General features: G+C 40.4%; 1 protein-coding gene across 1 annotated transcript; it reads left to right on the top strand.

Annotated features, from left to right (window-relative positions):
- Positions 1-315: 315 nt before the first annotated feature.
- On the top strand, positions 316-18638 carry fdxr (ferredoxin reductase). Its single transcript, XM_061708632.1, has 12 exons — positions 316-645; positions 1734-1837; positions 3327-3422; positions 4643-4765; positions 4848-4961; positions 5049-5150; positions 12924-13031; positions 13488-13572; positions 14725-14924; positions 15009-15180; positions 16407-16580; positions 17896-18638. Exons 1-12 carry the CDS (start codon positions 573-575, stop codon positions 18024-18026), a joined length of 1482 nt encoding a protein of 493 aa, XP_061564616.1. The 5' UTR covers positions 316-572; the 3' UTR covers positions 18027-18638.
- Positions 18639-19827: the final 1189 nt, after the last annotated feature.

Below are 19827 nucleotides of genomic sequence, written 5' to 3'. Positions count from 1 at the left end.
TTAGCTTCTGGGGAGTCCAATTTTACCAATTTTTTTTTTTTTTACCAATTGATTGATTTTTATCTGTATTAGTGTTTTTAAATTATTTGTATAATAAACTCTGTGAATTTGTAACAGGTTCAGCAAATGTCACAAACATCTACATGGGAAATTGTATTCACTTTTGAAAACTGGCCACCATGTGTGACCTTTAAAGCTCTATGTTCGGCCAGTTTATGGCGTAAGTAGGTGCAGATTGTGCAGAACTGTCGCTGGAACCTTCGTGCTGAAACATTCGTTCTCCTCGGGCTGTTTTTATTGTGACACAAACTCCAACCAGGAAACGGCTGGAAAACGGTTTCTGTCCACAACTCAACCATTAAGTTTTAAAGTAAAAGTCAAAGAAACTCTTAACAGGTCCGGCTTGTCAACGATCAAACGGAAGGCTGCAGGGGCCGTGACACACACCCAGTCCTCTACCTTGGCTTTTAATCTCCGTCCTGCTTCGTGACCGTCCAAAGCTCAGAACAAGGACCGGCTTCGTGGAGCAGCTCCACCAAAACAGCGTTGTAGTTTCATCCTTAAACAGGTAAATGATGAGCGGCTACACGCTGCTGAAGGTGGTGACGTCAGGAAGAAGCAGATGGACTAATCGAATTCTCCAAGGTACGTTGCCTGGCAACCGTAATACTTGTCTGAAGCCGATAGAAAAGTTATTTTTTATTTTATTTTTCTTTTGTCTGCATATATATTAATGGTTAATACCAAGTTTGATAAAAACCTAAAGCATATATGTTTTTTTTCCTTCTATATATATATATATATATATATATTTATTTATTTTTTTACTTTTTACTGTTTTACCCCCTTCCATGCATGTGTGTGTGTTAAGTGTACTGCTGCTAACATGTGAGTTTCCCCATTGAGGGAGTAATAAAGGATTATCTTATCAAACAAGACAGGGAATTTGACTCGGTTATTTCGCTCACTGTACAGTAAATAGACAAATGACAGCTCTTATTAACATATATACAATTTTTTTTTAAAAAAGAGTCAAAGGTGCAGCATTATGAGGCAGACATGGTTATTGAAAAGTGCATTGTTACAGTACCAAGTTTGGTAAAAAAAAAAACTAAAGCATATATATACATTTTAATATATAATCTAATCTATAATGCTTTTTATATTTTTTTATGATTCATAGAAACATATGGGGGGGGGGGCAGATGCTAGTCTGAAATGAGAGAAACACAGGAAACGCACAACGGGCACACGAGCCTTTGATATCTGCAAGAGAGAAAACAAACAAACAAACAAACAAACAGACACGAGAACAGCCAGAGACACAAACAGCAACCATTTCATGTCTCTGAATCTGAATCAAGACTAGGCTACTGCGATTATCTGTCCCCCAAAACTGTGGAGTGAGTCTGTAGGTGAGTGAGCAGGTGTGTATGACTGTGTGTGTGCAAAGTGAAAACAAGGCTTTACCTGAACAGTGGAGGAGGGAGAGCACAACCATGCCACCCGAAAGAAAAGTTACTTAATGAAGCTATTTAGTACTTAAAATGACATAACTTTTATTCATGGAAGTCTTTCTATTTCACTTAATGATTGTGAGCTGTGGTTTTATCTTGGAAGGGATTGTCACAGAAATATCTTATCACAAGTTAAACCATGCTGTTATGGAATTCGTCTATCCATGTTAACATAAGGCATAAGTCTGTGGTTAATCCGCTCTCTTAACTATGTAGGCATTTCTGGGTGTAGAAAGGCCTCTTTGTCCACCGGTTGTCCAAAGGTGTGTATAGTGGGAAGTGGTCCAGCTGGCTTCTACACGGCGCAGCATCTTATCAAGGTGTGTTTTTCTTGTTCTGATAAGCAAATATAGTCATTTGTGTAAGATGTGAATTAACTCTTCTGTCATTGCATATATTTAAAACAAAAATCCCATTATGGTCTTGTATCATCTATTCCTATGCACTAAACCTCATCAATGGTAACTGAAATAAAAGATATTTAAGTTAAAAGTGTTTCACATTCACGGAAGAAAGGTTTAAGAATTAGTTTTACATTTTTTTCTATGGATCCAAAATTAGTGGACTATAATATCTAAAAAGATCAATTGTGTTTCATGGACAGATGTCAACTATTTCTTCAGTTTGCCTTCATCAGTTAAACAGGAATAAGGTCGGAAATTGACTTAAAGTTCTTAATTTTGCTGAGAACCTGCAAAGTTTGGCCGAAGAAGCTCCTGGTACACGTGAAACAGTCTATTTTTAGGCCAACAAAACAGATAGACTTTACTGAGATGGCCTGGCTAACACCTGCCTAAGAAGTCGCAACTGAATGTTGTATGTAATAATACCGTAATAATAAGCCTGCCACAAAAAGAAATACATTTGATAAATGAAGTTCACAAAGTTTGTGAACTGGTCCAAAGTTTGGCTTTGGCATGTGTTGTACGAACCAAATCTGGCCCATTTTTTTATGAAATCATTTTGAAGCTTTGTGAAGGTCAGAATTGGGCCGTATCCAATGAATATGTGGCCAGGTTTAGGCAGCCTCACTCACCTTGAGTCAATGTCCTCCAAACAAAACTGCAGATATGCATCAAGTTTGGGCCCAGTATTCTTTGTCAGCTACATTTCTTCTTACCTATTCACAAAAACCAGCTTGCTAATGTATTTGAGGTGAGAAATAAGCTGTATAGATATAAAATCTTTATATATTTTACATCTACAAGGCTTAAAAGAAACTGCTTTAGCTGAGATACTACTGAACGTCCTATCTCAGTCACAGGATTTGCTGTTACACCAGCAGTTTCCTAATGGATGTCGGACAGATGTGGGTGAGAACAGTTCATTTAGACCTTGTTGATGTAATATTTATTCTTTTTTTGTGGCACTCCTGCCATACCGTACTGTTGCAGCCCCACTAGAGATTATGAACATAAACGCTTAGCTCATGGAAGAAGAATTAACTAAATCAAATAAAGAGCTTTCAGCTCATAACGCAACACAAACCATGCACAAGCCTGTTGAGCAGAAAGAACAGATTAAACTTGAACACCCAGATCAATTCTGAATTATTTTGACAGACAATGTTCCTGTCACACTTTAACTGACCCTTTCAGTTGCCTGACGGATGCACATTCAAGTCACAACAGGTCTTCTGTAAGTAGGACAGGAAATGAAGTGTAGACCAAGGTAGCATTTTTTTAAATTTTTTTTTCTCCTACCAGGGCATGTCATTGCACGCCAACCCTTCATGCACATTATGCTCACTGTGTTCATGATTTTGACATAAAATATCATTTAAAATGTAGTTTCTGTTTTTCCTCTGAGGCTCGCCAAGATGTGGAGGTTGACATTTATGAGCGGCTGCCTGTGCCCTTTGGCCTGGTCCGGTTCGGAGTGGCTCCGGATCACCCTGAAGTCAAGGTGCGGGACAACAACTAATGCTTTTATCTGCAGGACTTCAACAGTTACTCATGTCATTCTTGGTTCATGGACATTACCTAATTGCTTTTATTGGGGGAAATAGATAAATAAAAGGCTTGGTTCACCCGTAATCACACTGCAAGTAAACTGCTGACAATAACAGTGGGGAAAAAAACAGATCGTGAGTGAGACTGAGAGACTCCCATTGTTTTTAACAGTCTGTGTGATATTAATGTGTTTTTGACTTGGAAAGCAAATGTTAGAAGCTTAGAAAACGTTTAATTAAGATGCTGAATAACGCCTAAGGAAAAAAACAGGCGCTTCTCTAGTAAACAAGTGCAGATTTTTCCGACAACCATTCCAACATTTTTTTCCTTGAGCCATGAAGATTAATGTTCCTTTTAATGATCTGCGTGTGACAGCTGAGCTGGTTTTACCTGAAAATGAAAACTTGTGCAACTTTTAACCACTGGCAGCAGGTGGTTGTAGCATGAAAACAAGCTCTGGGGGCCAAAGAAGAACAATATGAATCATGTTTGGGGCACACAAGGCCACGTTTAGGCCCCCACATTCAGGAAATGTATTTCCATCTGAGTTTCATCTTTGCTTTGATTTAAATATCAAAAACAAGACTGAAATCCTTTTCCTTCTCATCCTCAGAGACGTGACGTAAAGATATAAATTGATCTTTGAAAGAGTCAAGGTTTCATCCTGAACATGTGAAGGAGTATTTTAATAGTTGTTTTCAAACTTTAGCTTCAGTAAAGCCTCTCATTACATCCACCACCGTCACCAGTGGTGTACCTGTTTTTGTTTTATTTTAGAGAAGGTGGAGGCAGTATTTTCTCAAGACACATGTTCCTGAAACACTGCCAAAGCAACAAATCCATTGTGTGTGTGTGTGGGTGGTGTATGATGTAACAGTATTTTAAATAATATCTTGTAAAGCAGTTTTCTCCAATACTAGTGACGTCACCACGTCTGCCTCTGGAGACGACGACTGGACAGGCGGGACGTTGTCATTCTCTCAGCTTGTGTCTTGCATTGCTTTTTTTCATTTTCACTGATTCCTACGTGCTGAACACCATTTCCTCCGAGACTAATTGAAAAAACTTGTTGTAAACAGTGATGTAATCTGTCATCTGATGCAATCGATCAATGTTTACGGAGTCTGTGGTCCAATTTGGCCTAAATCTCCTCTTTAAAAACTTTCTCCACAGAATGTCATCAACACTTTCACGCAAACAGCTAAACATTCGCGCTGCAGTTTCTACGGCAACGTAAACGTCGGGGCGGATGTGAGCGTGAAGGAACTGCAGCAGGCCTACCACGCTGTCGTGCTGGTAAGAACCCGCACCACCAAGTCACCTCCAGATAGAAGGGCTTCGTGGTGTCTGCATGGTGACCCAGTTTCTTTCACCACAGAGTTACGGGGCAGAGGCGAACAGGAGCCTGGGCGTGCCGGGCGAAGACCTGGCTGGTGTTTACTCCGCCAAGGACTTCGTGGGCTGGTACAACGGGCTGCCCGGCTGTCGAAAGGTTCGTGGGATAGGTCGTGGTTCCCGTCTCTGATCATCAATCAATCAGGATGAAATAGTTGATGATCTTGTTTTTATTTTAATGCAGCTGAGTCCAGACCTGAGTTGTGAAACGGCCGTTATTCTGGGTCAAGGCAACGTGGCTTTAGATGTGGCAAGAGTCCTGCTATCTCCCATCGACACCCTGAAGGTGAGGAAGATGCTGAGGGGAAATAAGGAAATTATTAAAAAATACAGAAGTCAGTGGATAACGAGAAAAAAAACACATAAAAGATGAATTCTCATTCAGTCAGATTGTTAGATTCTCTTATCGTGATGGTACCACTGTGTGTTTATTATAATTTAACCAGTTAGCCAGTTTGTGGTCCATGGAAAAATGGCAAAATAAAATCTAGATACACACAATAAAGTGATCCACAGGAGACTGGTGATAATTATACTGAGACGACACAGAATAAAATACAGTAAAAGTAGCAGCAGTACTAAAATAGTATTTAAAAACAGTATTTTTCAAGATACAAGAGTCAATCCATTCATGCAAAAAACCTTATGAAAGATGAACAGGGTTGGAGAAAAGGCCTGGTTTTCTGAATTTTCTCAATTTATCACATCTGTGTTATAATTTGGCTTCAAAACGAAACACCCACAAAAAGGGTGGTGGCAAGTTTTGACTTTGTCTCCTTTGTTTCCATTTGTTTAGTTTTTTTTCTTGATAACATTCATGCCGCCTTTGCAATAAGTCACAATGATACTTGTGAGCTGTGGTGTTAAAACTCTATAAAAGAATCATGTTAAAGGTTATTTAATTTAAACATGAGCTCAACTCACCAGCTGATTCTGTCAACCACAAAAACGTCACCGTCAGATGAAGGTCTGCTCAGTTTCACAAGCCTGCAAATGACTTTTAGTCAACTTCTTCTTTTTTTTTTTGTAATTTACTGTTTATTCAGTTTTTTTCACAAATACATGAAAACAAAGACAAACACTGAACAACCACAAGTGAACAGGGAGGACTACAGGCAGATACTGACTAGCAAGCTATACACTGTACCGTATATAAAAGTGAGTATAACTATACGCATGTTGTACACCACTGAATGTTAAACTATAAAGAAAATAGAAAAGCAGAAACAGAAAAAAAAGAAAAAGTATCCACACTGGCTTACTGTAGGATGTCCAAATAAGCCCCCCAAATTTTCACATAGACATCCTCCTTGTTTATCATTCTATAGCACAACCTCTCATAAGAGGCAATCTTGGACATCTCATTAAACCATTCCATCATGGATACAGGTACTTGTATTTTCCAATGGCGCAGTATTATCCTGCATCCAGTCATTAGAGCCGTTCGACACCATGAAGATTGGTGGGCATTTAGCCCGCTTCCCTGTGGTACCACACCCAAGAGACAGAGTAAAGGTTGGCGTACCAGAGCAGTGGTCAGCAAATTGTTGATAAAAGACACTATCTCAGACCATAAGGAATCTATCATGGGGCATGAGTATAACATATGTAACAGAGTGCCACACTCAGTGTCGCATCTCCAACACACATCTGAGTTTCTAAGCCCCAACCTTGCCATTTTCGATGGGGTCCAATAAATCCTATTGATAATTTTATAGCGCATCAACCGTGTCTGCATTTCCCTTGAAACTTTGTACCATGACTTTATTACTTCTTCCCACGTTTCATCTGATATAATTTCTCCCAAGTCCCTCTCCCAGCATCTTTTTAAGCCCCGGTAGCCCGGGGGTTGGGATTTCCGTAAAATACAGTAAAAGCCTGATGCTTTAATTGGGAAAACCTTTTCCTGTTCCACTCTGGTTTGTAATTCAGTAGTTGGTGCAAGTGGTGACATTTTAAGACGTGACAGAATACAGCTCCTTAACTGTAAATATTTCCAAAAATCCTTATGTTGGAGACCATACTTTGCTCTTAGCTGTTCAAAGGAAAAGAGAGTGCCCCCCTCAAATATGTCTCCAATGTAGACAATGCCTAGCTTGACCCAGTCAGGCCACGAAAATGTCTTTTTACCTATCTTGAGGTATTTATTATGCCATAGGGAAGTTTGATAAGTAAAATTTGTTTGTAAGCTAAGGAGTTTTTGGGAAACTTGCCAAGTCTCGTGAGAAAATGCCAGTACCGGGTTATCATGAGGAATCTTACCACTAGTTTGAGTGAAAACGGCCTGTGTCGGGTATGGGTAGGTAAGGGCCCCTTCAATAGACACCCAAGATGGAGCTATATCTGTAGGGATGTATATCTTGGATAACTGTTTAAGACAAAATGCATAGTGATACCAGGCTATGTGAGGCAGACCCAGGCCTCCATCTTCTGGAGCCGCATAGAGTTTTGTTTGATTTACATATGGTTTTTTGCCTGCCCACAGAAAACCATAAACCGCTTTATTATATTTTATTAGTGTAGTACGTGGGAGATTTAGTGGTAGCATATTATTTATGTAATTAATTTTGGGAACAATTATCATCTTCAAAATATTTACCTTACCCAGAAGTGATAAGCCTAATTTAGTCCAGTTTTGGAGTATAAGTTCTATTTTCTGAATCAGGGGGAGGAGGTTGACGTCCATAATATCATTTAATTGTGGGGTGATTTTTATGCCCAAATATGTAAGACCTGAAGGCTGCCACGTAAACTGCCAACCCGTTCTGACAGCAGGGGGACAGACCTTAGATAGGGGCATGGCCTCAGACTTCGACCAGTTGATTTTGTATCCAGACACCAGTGAAAAAGAGTCGATCAAGGTGAGAATATGAGACACTGTGGTTGATGGACGTCTGCACAGTAGCAAAATATCATCTGCATATAAAAGCAATTTGTGCTCTTCACTCCCAGTCTTAATACCAACTATATTTCTATTTTGCCTAATGGCAATAGCCAGCGGTTCCAGGGCCAGGGCAAATAACAGGGGGGATAGGGGACATCCCTGCCTTGTCCCTCTATGAAGCTGAAATGCAGTAGACTGTCTGCCATTTGTCACGACTGATGCTTTGGGGTTGTGATAAAGTAACCTAACCCAATTAATGAAAGAATTTCCCAGTCCAAATTTCTCCAGCGCCTGAAACAGGTATGGAAACTCCACCCTGTCAAACGCTTTCTCCGCGTCCAATGAGAGCGCTACAGTTACATCTGGTTCCCTCCCAGCTTGCCACATCAGATGAAGAAGCCTGCGGAGATTATCAGATGATGTCCTATTCTTGATAAAACCTACTTGATCAGGATGGATAAGTTTAGGCAATAACCCTTCTAATCTAGTAGCTAAGATTTTTGCGAGTAACTTAGCATCAACATTTATTAATGACACTGGGCGATAATTGCCACAAAGTTGTGGATCCCTATCCTTTTTGTGAATTAGAGTTATTATAGCTGTCTGCATGCTATCTGGGAGACACCCTCTCAATAGGGCATTATTATAAATTATCAATAGTCTTGGGGCCAGAATATCTGAAAAGGCCTTATAAAATTCTGCCTGAAGTCCATCTTCCCCTGGAGATTTTCCACTCTGTAATTTCTGAATAGCCCCTTTAATTTCCTCTACTGTAATATCAGCCCCCATTTGTTCTTGTTCATCCTGTGATAAAGTTGGGCAATTCACTGTAGATAGAAAAGTGCTAATATCCTGAGAAGCAGGTTCATCTGATTTATAAAGATTTTGATAAAATGTGAGAAATAAGTTGTTGATGTCCATATTATCCGTTTTCAGTTCCCCCCTGTCATTCTGTATTCCTGTTATAAGTGATTGTGTATATTGTTGCTTCGCCCTCTGTGCAAGAAACCGTCCTGTCCTTTCCCCTTGTTCATAATACTTCTGTTTACTTCTGAATAAGGAATATTCCACTTTTTTCTGTAGTATAGAATTATATTCTAGCTTTAATTTACTCAGTTCATGAAGTGAAGAGTGGTCAGAGTATATTACGTGCCTATTTTCCATTTTTTGAATGTCTCCTTCCAATTCCTGAAAACGATCGGCCGCTTTCCTTTTTAGAAATGAACAAATTCCAATGAGCCGGCCTCTAATGACAGCCTTAAAGGCATCCCACTCCACAGCTGGGTCTGATGCTGTGCCTTCATTGGTCCGCCAGTAATACATTATCTCCCCTTTAATAGATCGTACTAAGTCTTCGTCTCTGAGCATGGATGTATTAAATCTCCACCTACTGGGACGTTTTTTATTTGCTTGGCCTATGGATAGCGCCATCTCTACTGGAGCATGGTCTGATATTAAAATTGTGCCTATTGTTGTTTGTGCTGTAATAGAGATTAGTGATTTCGAAATTAGGAAATAATCTATTCTGGAATAAGAGTTGTGTGGGTGGGAGTAAAAAGTAAACTGTTTATCTGAAGGATGAAAAAATCTCCATACGTCCTCCAAATCCAGCTCTTCCATCAATGTGTTAATTTCTTTCCTTGCCTGTGAAGGTCGTTTTATACCCCCTGTGTATGTTTTATCCATGATGGGCACCCTTACACTGTTAAAGTCCCCACCTAAGATTATATATGGATTTCCAAGGCCAGCTATTACATTGCTTACCCTCACAAAAAACCCTGGCGCTTCCATTGTTGGTGCATATACATTCATAAGCGTATACTTAATGCCGAGCAGCTCGGCCTCTACTGCTATCCACCTGCCCTCTTCATCTGCTTGTTGTCTGAGTATTTTAATATTAAAGTTCTTCCGGATCAAGATGGCTACTCCCCTCTGGCTGGAGGAACCCGCACTGTAAAGGACTTTCCCAACCCAGTCTCTTTGCAATAATAATGAATCTTCTTTCTCTAGGTGTGTCTCCTGCAGGAAAGCTAAATCTGGATTTTTCTGTCTCAGATACCACAAAATTTTCCTCCTTTTTAAAGCTGAGTTTGCACCCTTAACATTCAATGATATTAGTTTAAACAAGTCACCCATTAAATATAACTATGCCTATAATAGGGTAAGTGCTAGTCAAAAAAGTTTTGAAAAATATAATAACTCCCTGTCCTGTTAGTCTACTCCCTTGTGGAAAAAAGAAACATAAACAAAACAAAACACACTTATGAAAATACGTTGTACACAAATACAAAACTGTCAGGAGGCCACAAAGAACATTAGGCTCTCCTGCACTACTAAACCTGCTATAGTGCATCCGCATGATGGTGTCACCGGCCTGTCCCGGCTCCTCACACCCAGCCCCCTCCCCTTATGTATCTATAACCAGTAACAATAGCCAACAATAACATGATGCCACTTGAAGTAGCCTGCCTTTGTAAAAGTCAACCAACCAAAGCCATACAATTTTTGATGTCAGTCAATCTTGATAAATGAGTTAAATAAGGTTAATTAAAAGTAAATAATGATTTTTTCTTTTTTCCCATTTCCCTCCTCTTGGGAAAAGGAGAAAAAAAGAAAGAAGAAAAAACAAAACAAAAAAAATATTCCCAAACTTTCAGAAAGACTGACTGACCATAATAAACCTGCTCATCACACTGCGTGGGCGGAGTCCTGCGCTGTGAGGAAGGCAGTCACTGCGCTCGGTGACGTGAAGGAATGCCGCTGGTTATTTATAGAGCACTTCAGCGTGGCTGGATACTGCATGAAGTAGCGGATCCCGCATCCTCTAAGTTGCTTTTTCACATCGTCAAATTTCCTGCGCTGTTGCAGCACCTCTTGGGAAAGATCCTGGAAGAAGGACAACTTCTTGTCCTCCCACTTGACCGTTCCTTTTTCGCGGGCCGCTGCGAGGACCGCTTCCCTCGCGCTGAATCTCAGGAAGCGGATGAGAACGTGGCGAGCGCGGGCGTCCCCAGTCTGCCCGACGCGGTGCGCTCGTTCAATTTCAAATCCAGCATTCACATCCAGCCCCAGCTGCTCCGCCAGTAACCCAAGCACGAAACACCTCAGGTCTTCACCCTCTGCTTTCTCAGGAATGCCCATCACACGCACGTTGTTCCGTCTGCTGTAGTCTTCTAAGTATGTGACTTTATCCTGAAGTGCTTTAAGGCTCGATAAAGCCGAGTCCATGCCAGACTCTCGGCTGTTGTTAGCATCTTCCAGATCTGAAATTCTGGTTTCAGCCTCCGACATCCTTGAACCCAGCGACTCAACTGTATTTTGCAGCTTTTCCATACCCGTTTTCATACTGCTGACATCTGCCGCTATGCCTTTCAACAGACCTGTGATGCTGGCGAGCTCAGCCTTAGTATCATCAGGTGTTGCTTCGTCTTCCTCCATCTTATTTCCAGACGTCGCGTTCTTTTTCTGTTGCTTTGCCGTGCGAGTAGGGTTGTTTTTTTGGTCGGTTGGCATATTTTTTCACGTTGTTGATTAATATATCGAAAGGGTCCCGTTTACTGGAATTTTAAAACATATATCGGTGTAATATAGGGGAAAGTAAGGTCCAGCTGAGTGGAGCTCAAAACTATGCAGCCATGCTGGTGTCGTGCCTCCCCGGAAGTCAAGTCTTAGTCAACTTCTTCTGATCGTTTCTGGCTGCTCGGCTGTTCTGTAAATATTTACAGCATTTATATTCATTTGAAAAACTTGTCACGGCTCGTTTGTTCTGTAGTTGGTTTGGCTGAAAAGTGTGTTTGTGTTCTTTTTGAACACACAGATGCTCACTTATCAAACATACATCCATTGAATCGCTTACCTGTGATTAATGGTGATAAAAGTCACATTATTCTGTCAAATGTTTTCTTTTTGTTATACATTAATTTCAAGTGGTGTTCTACTGAAATCACTGTTTACTGACCCGTCACAAAGCTTGAATTTAATCTGCTCTCTTTGCTTGAGTCAAGTTAAATGGTAAAATAAAAGGTATGCTCCGTGTTAAAAGATCATTTATCAATATAACATTATCATTTTTATTTTAGGAGGTTGAGATTGAGGTGGTTTATGGTCTGGCCCTAAAAGGTCCTCTGAAGGTTAGATATTTAAGCCGATTTGATTTTAAGGATCATGACTTTCTTCCTCACTTTAACCACTAAACTCACTAAATGGAGGCTAAACATGTTGCTCTGAAGTTTTAATGTACTGTATGTAGTTATATATAAATGATTGAAGCACATCTGAGGATCGCAAAATCTAATAAAGATCAATAATGACATGTTGGCCTCACAAATTTGACAGAAGAGTTACAGTATCAGTGACTGTATTTCCATTAAGGTTTTCCTGCAAAACTTAAACAATATTTTTAAAAGTCGATAAAAGCCAACTGTGTTTGCATTAAAAGTTTTGTAGGAGATGTTTTTCTGAAGCATGTTTTTGCTGTATCACTTGAATTTCCCTTTAAACATCAACAGCAAACAGTTGATGAAATGTTCTGAAAGCTCCAAAAACCCCATCTGATCGTCGTAGGCGTCGTAGATCGTCTTCGACTCTTTTCCTCCAGGGAACGGCGTTGCTCGCTCACCCACGTGCTTTGAAGAGTTTGGCTTTCAAAATCTCAGTGGGGTTTTTTCAACATCTCTTACTTAACTTTTAATTATGAGAACCTTTTTTCCCTCCAAGAATAATATGAACGGATGCCCAGAACCTCTTTCATGTTAATTTCTATTGCTGCATCTGCTCCTGCCATCATTAGTGTTACTCAACAAGGTCAACGGGTTGGAAAAAGGTAAACCCCTCCTCCACAAACACGGAGGCGGGCGCGACCGAGGAGTGTCTGGGACCACGTAGTCCTCGATTTTCCCAGAGTAGAAGATTCAGATCTTAGGATGATTCACACAACTGTTGATGAGGGACACGAGGCCAATGACTTCTTTACCTCTGCCTGCTAGACCTGTCCAAAGAAGCAAAGATAAAAAAGAAAGACAACTCTGACTTACTTTAAATGAACTAGCTCATTTGGTGACAGAAAAGTAAAAAACATAAATGCCTGCCACCCCTCAGTTATCAATTTTTTATATTAGAAAGTCTCATTTATGAACTTGTATAATGTTTTTTGTTTTTTTGGGGGGCATTTTACAGAAAACTGACATTTCTCAGCCGGCTCTGGACGCTCTGGCAGAGAGTCGGGTTCGCAGGGTGCTCATAGTCGGCCGGAGGGGACCCAGACAGATCGCTTGCACCATCAAAGTGAGTGTCGAAGAAAGAGGAATTATTTTAACTGGCTGTATGTTCAACTTCCAGGTTTTGTTTTTTATTATTTAATGGCCATTTTTCAATAAAATCAGCTGTTTATCTAGTTTCTCTGTTAGTTTTAGCACAAACGTCCCATCTGAGAGGCGGATGTGGTGACAGTGATGTCAGGAGCCTTGAGTTGGGCAAACGCAGCTGCAGCCGCTAAGATTCAGCCTGATTGGATTGATCGGCTGCAGATCAGAAACAGCCGATGGTCTGATCTCCAGCTGATCTCCAGCTGATCAGAACTATAAAATATATGTCTCTCTCTACCCCCCCCCCCTTGATTTTGATTCTGTCAAGGATCATTATATAGATTAGATTTATATTTTTAAGTATTATTGAGCCATAAATTCAAAGACAAGAAACAAGGGTCACCCATCAATAAAAGAGTTGTCTTCTGTTCTGCAGGAAGTCAGAGAGATGGTGAACCTTCCGGCCACCAGGCCCGAGATGGTGGAAGCCGACTTTGAAGGTGTCAAAGAAGCCCTTAAAGGTCAGAGACAAATAAAAGTCAAGACCTTGTGGTTTTGCTCTCTTTTTTTTAATGCTGCCGTCTAAACTATCACCTCGCTGTGCAAGCGAGGAACTTTCATTATTAGTCTCCCACTCGCCCTCAAGGTTCATTTACTTTTATATTCTGCCTCCTGAATTGTGGCCGTTCAGCTGAAAATGACGCAAAACGACTTGATGTTTCAGAGGTGTGACTAATGTAGAGGCTGTTGTATGGAAAGAGGAAGCATATGTTGTGGTTAAACGCCGAAGCATGAGGTTCAGACACCTATAGCCTACATACTGTAACGCGGATGGAAGCTTCCCACCAGCTGGGGCAGCTCTCGACAAACACCAGCTCCCAAAAAAATGCTACGGAAATTGCAGGTTAGAAGAAAAATATTAGTATTTTGCAAAAGCATGCATCACGCTGTTGACCTTCAGGCTTGTCCTCATCCTTGCTGGAGAGGTGAATGATGTCACCCAGCCTGTCCAAGCTTGGAGTTGTGATAACAAGCTCCTCGTGTCTTGTCACAGATGACTTATGAGAACCTTGAGCTTGGGTTTCTTTAAAGTGATGAGCAGAATAAGCGTGATGGCGTTAGACGGTGGTAGTTTGTATCTTTCTATCAGTGCTGCTGAACTTCCTCTGCAGGGGTGTTTGTGGTCACATCTTACTTACTGTCAAAATGTGCTGCCACAGGAAATGTGTAATGATCAGTTACTTATTCATATAATCATGTGGTGAACCGGTGTCTTTATTGGCATATTTAAGTCTTTGTTGGTATCTGTAGGTGCTCATATATCTACACATTTAGCAAGAGAAACAAAAATCCATCTACCCTCCTGGCAGACTTTTATAAACTATAAACCCCATATAGATCAAGTGGAGACGCAACACGTGATGTTAATTTTGGTAGCTGTTAGTAGATCAAACCTTTGTCCTGAGATAAAACCTTTATCAAAGTCCACCTATGTAGCGATACGACTTGTGACCACATGGTTAGCAGGAGAAAGATCGTGTCTCGGTGTCAGATGCAATAAAGCTATACAGTATGCACAAATAAATGAGAAAAATATAGACATGAGTGTGCACAAGATGCGAGAGGAGAGAGATTTAAATGAGTTTGAAATAAAAGTGCCTCTGCTGTGTCAGATTTGCCGAGGCCCAGGAAGCGTCTGACGGAGCTGATGCTGAAGACGGCGCTGGAGTTACCCGGGGAGAAGGAGCAGGAGAGATGGAAAGACGCATCCCGGGTCTGGGGTTTCCGATTCTTCCGGAACCCTGTTGAAGTCCTGGCCGACTCCGAAGGCAGCAGAGTCGCCGGCATTCGCCTGGCGGTCACCAAGCTGGAGGTAAACGGGGAGCGTTGGTGAGTACGTCACCACGCGTGAATGCTGACTGGTTTGGAATAAAGTTGCCTACTTCTTCACGGCCAGGGTTCAGGAGAAACAGCCAAAGCTGTGCTCACGGGAGACGTGGAGGACATCCCCTGCGGCATGGTCATCAGCAGCGTCGGCTATAAAAGCGTCCCCATCGACCCATCTGTGCCTTTCGACTCCAAAAAAGCCATTGTACCAAACTCCATGGGCCGCGTCGAACAAACCCAAGGTGAGAACTAAGAAAGAAAAAGATACTTTTGAACGCATCATTTCCAGATAAATTGGGAAGTTTCATAAAATGCAACAATAATGAACTCATTTTAGTCCTTCACATTGAATTACAGACATGTTTTTACTTAGTTGAAGGCTGGTCTTTTATTTCTCCCCAAGTTTTAACGCTGAGCTTTTAGCTTGTAGCTCCCCTAGTGGTTGCATGGTGCCACTGCATCTGCATAGTCTCCAAAACAACTTCAAAAAGATGAAAAATGAGAAAGATAACTCTAATTATCAGTAATTTGTTAATTCCTTCAAATTTTTTATTACCAGGTAGAAGTACAAAGCAAATTATTTCAGGTTCTTCACCGACCAACTTCATTTTATTAATAAAACAGAAACAGAAACTTCCAGCAACGCACCTGAGAAAAAGTTGGGAGAAACAAAAAAAAGGTGTATAACATATGTATGTCCCTCCATTCTGGAAAATTCTACCATCAGAAGAGTTTATATCAGGAAATGGGCAGGTAACATCTCTGCGGCCCCATCATACCTTAGTCACAATCTTTTTGAACTTCTCCCCTCTGGGTGGCGCTACAGAACTCTGTACGCCAAAACATCCCGACACGAGAGCAACTTCTTCTCTGTGTAAACAGCTAAAAAATCAAACAAAAACTCTCAAACACCGATATTTATGTGTTTATTTTACCTACTGTTTTTTTACTTAGTTTTTGTTAATTTTATTTTTATTGTATTTTTATTGCTTATGTTTATATTTCCATTCCTTTCTCTTTTCTTTTTTTTTCACTTAAGAGAGCCAAGTGAACCGAAGGAAAATTCCTCGTGTCTGCTTACATACCTGGCAATAAAATGTGATTCTGATATCCTGTCAAGATGGGATCTAAAAAGGCTCATCCATCATAAATGTAGTCTTTGAAAGCACGGTTGGTTCCGTCCAGGTCTGTCAGCGTTTGCATTACCGAGAATTATAAAAACATACATTCATACAGACTGTCAAAAAAAACAAACAGTGATGGATGTTTTTACTCTGAGAGCTGCACAGGACACTGTCATGCCATCATGATCAATATTGGGGGTCAGGGGGTATCTTGGAGGTCACAAGTGGAATTCCTGCTTAAGCGTGGCTTAAACATGGATCTCAGGACTCAGATCTTGTTGCATTTTCCAAGACTTTGCATGAAATAGACAAAAGATGTGTGATGAGTCCAACTTTGTGTTAAGGTTTGTACTGCAGCGGCTGGCTGAAAACAGGCCCCACTGGTGTGATCGTCACCACCATGAACAACAGCTTTGACAGCGCGCGCTCGGTGTTGGAGGACATGAACTCAGGGACCCTGGATGTGTCTGCTGCCAAGGCCGGTTCACCGAGCATCACTGCTCTGCTGGAGGAACGAGGTACGTCACCACCTCAGTCTCTTCACCGCACGAGTCCCGCCGTCCAAGCACCATCGTCAGACAGTTTTTACATTTTTGTTTCATTCTTAATTTGTCTTTTTGCACCTTCTCAATGTCTGTTTTCTCATGGAAAAATGATTTGGCGCCCTGCAGTGTAGATTGAAATGCTGTTTCTCAATTTTAAGTCACTTTGAATATATTTTGTTTCTGCTCTCTCAATAAGAACCAAAAACATATTTAGACACATTTAAAGAATAAATAGGTGAGCAATGTCTTCTTTTGATGCACAACAGTTCTTGTTAGATGTCAATAAAAGATGTAAAAAGATCCAAATAACAAAATTGTAACTTCAAAAAGTGTACGAAATAGAAACAGACATTGAGGATACTACATGGAGATACAAAAAAAAATTGATAACCTGTTGTTTTCAGGGGCATTTCTAACTTTTTAGGGATCCTGTTCCAGATTCATTTTGGGTTTACATGTTTTTACAAAATGTTTCCAGTGCAGTGGAGGTTAAAACCGTTGAAGATGACCAGTAGCAAGTGCATTCATCTGTTAAACTTTCAAAAACATCATTGTAGATTTGAGTTAGGGATGTGAAAACAATCTAGACAGATAAGACAAGTTTCGCTGAAGGTTGCTGAACTAGTATAACGGTGTAAAGAAAAAATAATAATAGTACGATGGGTAGGGTGCAAAATATCAGGAGAAAAAACTCTACTGTTACTACTACTGCTGACAAAGTTGTGCCACAAGTTATGCAAGAAAGGGAAAAACTCAGATATTGTGACTCCTTAAACTCACAAATTTGCAAAAGTAAACTGAGAAAGTTTAACATTAAGTTCACAAATTTACAGGAAAAGAAAAACGAAACTTCTTACTCTATAAACTTGCAAATTTATGAAAAAAAAAGAATTTCTGACTTTATAAACCCACAAATCTGCAGAAAAACAAAAGACAGTAAATACTGCAGGCATAATTTAGACACGCCTCAGTGAAGTACTTAAATATTTTTAGTTGGGTGGCTGCAAATGATCATTTTCTCCCGAATAGTGTACTGACTTTGAACCCTGTAGCTTGGGCGCCCCCTGATGGCCACAGGGGGACTGTGCTCTGGTGTTTTTCATGCCAAACTTGACATCTGTACAAGAGTTGATGATTGAAAAATAACCGGATTTGGGATGTAGCTGTGGCTTTTTTTTTACCTAAAGAGGTTTTAAGTTGCTTCTGAGAGTTCAGTTCCATCGTTCTTATCCGTCTGTTTTGCTCACTAGTCTCAAGATTAACATAGTTTGTTGTCTCTGTCATGCAGGAGTGAAGCCTGTGACGTTTTCCGACTGGGAGAAGATTGACGGCGTGGAGCTGCAGAGGGGTGAAGCTTGTGGAAAACCCAGAGAAAAGATTCTGACCGTAGAAGAAATGCTGAAAGTGGCCCGAACATGACGGGAAACAGGTTCCAGGTGACACCGACGTTGAGAGAGAGGGACCACACCTGACAAAAGTGTCTTAGGAAGAGTTCAAATGGACTACAAATGTTTTAAAACTGTCCGGTTCTTTATTGTTGATTTGTCTTAGTTGTTAAATTGTTACTTTGCTCAGCAGCATCGCAGGGATGGAGCGGTATTTGATCTCCCCCCGGACCGTCACAGCACAGATGTTACTGTTGATGCATTTAGCCTGCACCCCGGTGAGTGCCTCGGTATAGAACGTACCGGAGCAGTGAATAGCTTTACCTGGCCAAGCCGCTGCACCTGTTGACTTGTTTCAGGATGAATGGAAAAACAGTAATCTGAATTATGTTAAGAAGAACGTTGTTAGATTTGTTGTACAGAAACGTGCCAACCCTTCAGCTGTACCAATAAAAGTACGGAAACATGAACCTTGAACACCATCACACCCCTGCTACCGATCTACAGCACTGACTCTGACTGACACTGTTTCCATGGATGTGCACCACAGAGTATGAATTATGTATCATCTTAAATGTTTATTAATTTATAATCCAGGATAGAGAATTATTTGAAATAAATAAATAAAATGTGACATATTCTTTCATTCTTGTGTCATGTAATTTCTTACTGCTGGAAACACTGACGGGGACAGTCGTCTGACTCCTCCCATGTCTTGGGTCCCAGTGGGTCATTGATAAGATTCGGTCCAGGTCTCCAGGACCTCTGGTCTGCTGTTTCTAGACGCGTCCCTGCTCTAACACTGCTGGTTCAACTTCACGGCTCATTGACAGACTTTAGTCCTGAGCGAGCACCAGGCGACTGTGGGAAGGAAAGAAAAAAAAAAGTAAATCATAAAAACTGTCAGCATCCAAATACTTCTGGACCAAACTACACTGAATAATTAAAACTAATTACCCACATTAGTTATTCACATTGAACTAATTTAACTTTTACTGTTTATTCATCATGAAACAGACCCACCTCAGCCAGAACAGGGACAACCCCCAACACGAGCCACACTTGATGTGGTTCATCAACAACCATGAACCGTAATGCTGGTTCATTGACCACCATTGACCAGGACGAATAAACCATTAACCAGAACCACTCCCCCTTTGAAGCAGGAGGAGTAGGGCCCATATCAAAATGTCCTGGAATTTTCTAGTTTGGGTTTTGTCGTCCTGCATCTTATTTACTTCCTTGCACCAGTGAACTTAGTTTCTGTCGTCTGTCCTTCCTCATCAGGTCAGTACGCTTCACCTCCCATAGATACACATTTAATACCTGCGTTACTTCACCTTCTCCTTCAAAGGTAAGCAGTCCCAGAAGGCCTCGCATGATTAACTTCAGACTATCAAAGCCTCAATTAATTTCATTAGAGTTTTTTAAGTTTGCTTCGATTATTTTTATTCAAATATGTCTTCAAGTTAAACACCATTCAAAGGTTATGGGAGTAAATATGTTTTACTTCTCTTTCGAGTAAACGTACAGAAGATTCATGTATATTTTATTCATATTTATGCTACATTTAATTTGATTGTTGAATAAGTTTTCTATATGTTTACATTTTACAGGCTAAGAATAAAAGATGTATGTCTTATAATGTTAAGAAAATATATCTAAAAAAAAACAACTACTTTTTTAATCACAGATGTTAAATGTTTATCTGGGGCCATGATGACAACTAGATGATGGAGAGAGATTTTATCCTGTTTTCTTTTACTTTTTTTTTTTCAACCTTTAACCTAATAAATAAAACTCCATCAGGAAAAAGATTTAATTATCTTTCAAAC

This window comes from Cololabis saira, chromosome 19 (assembly GCF_033807715.1).
Source record: "Cololabis saira isolate AMF1-May2022 chromosome 19, fColSai1.1, whole genome shotgun sequence".
Taxonomy (NCBI): domain Eukaryota; kingdom Metazoa; phylum Chordata; class Actinopteri; order Beloniformes; family Belonidae; genus Cololabis; species Cololabis saira.
The sequence above is the reverse complement of the archived record's forward strand: the minus strand, read 5'-3'. Positions and strand labels throughout refer to the sequence as shown.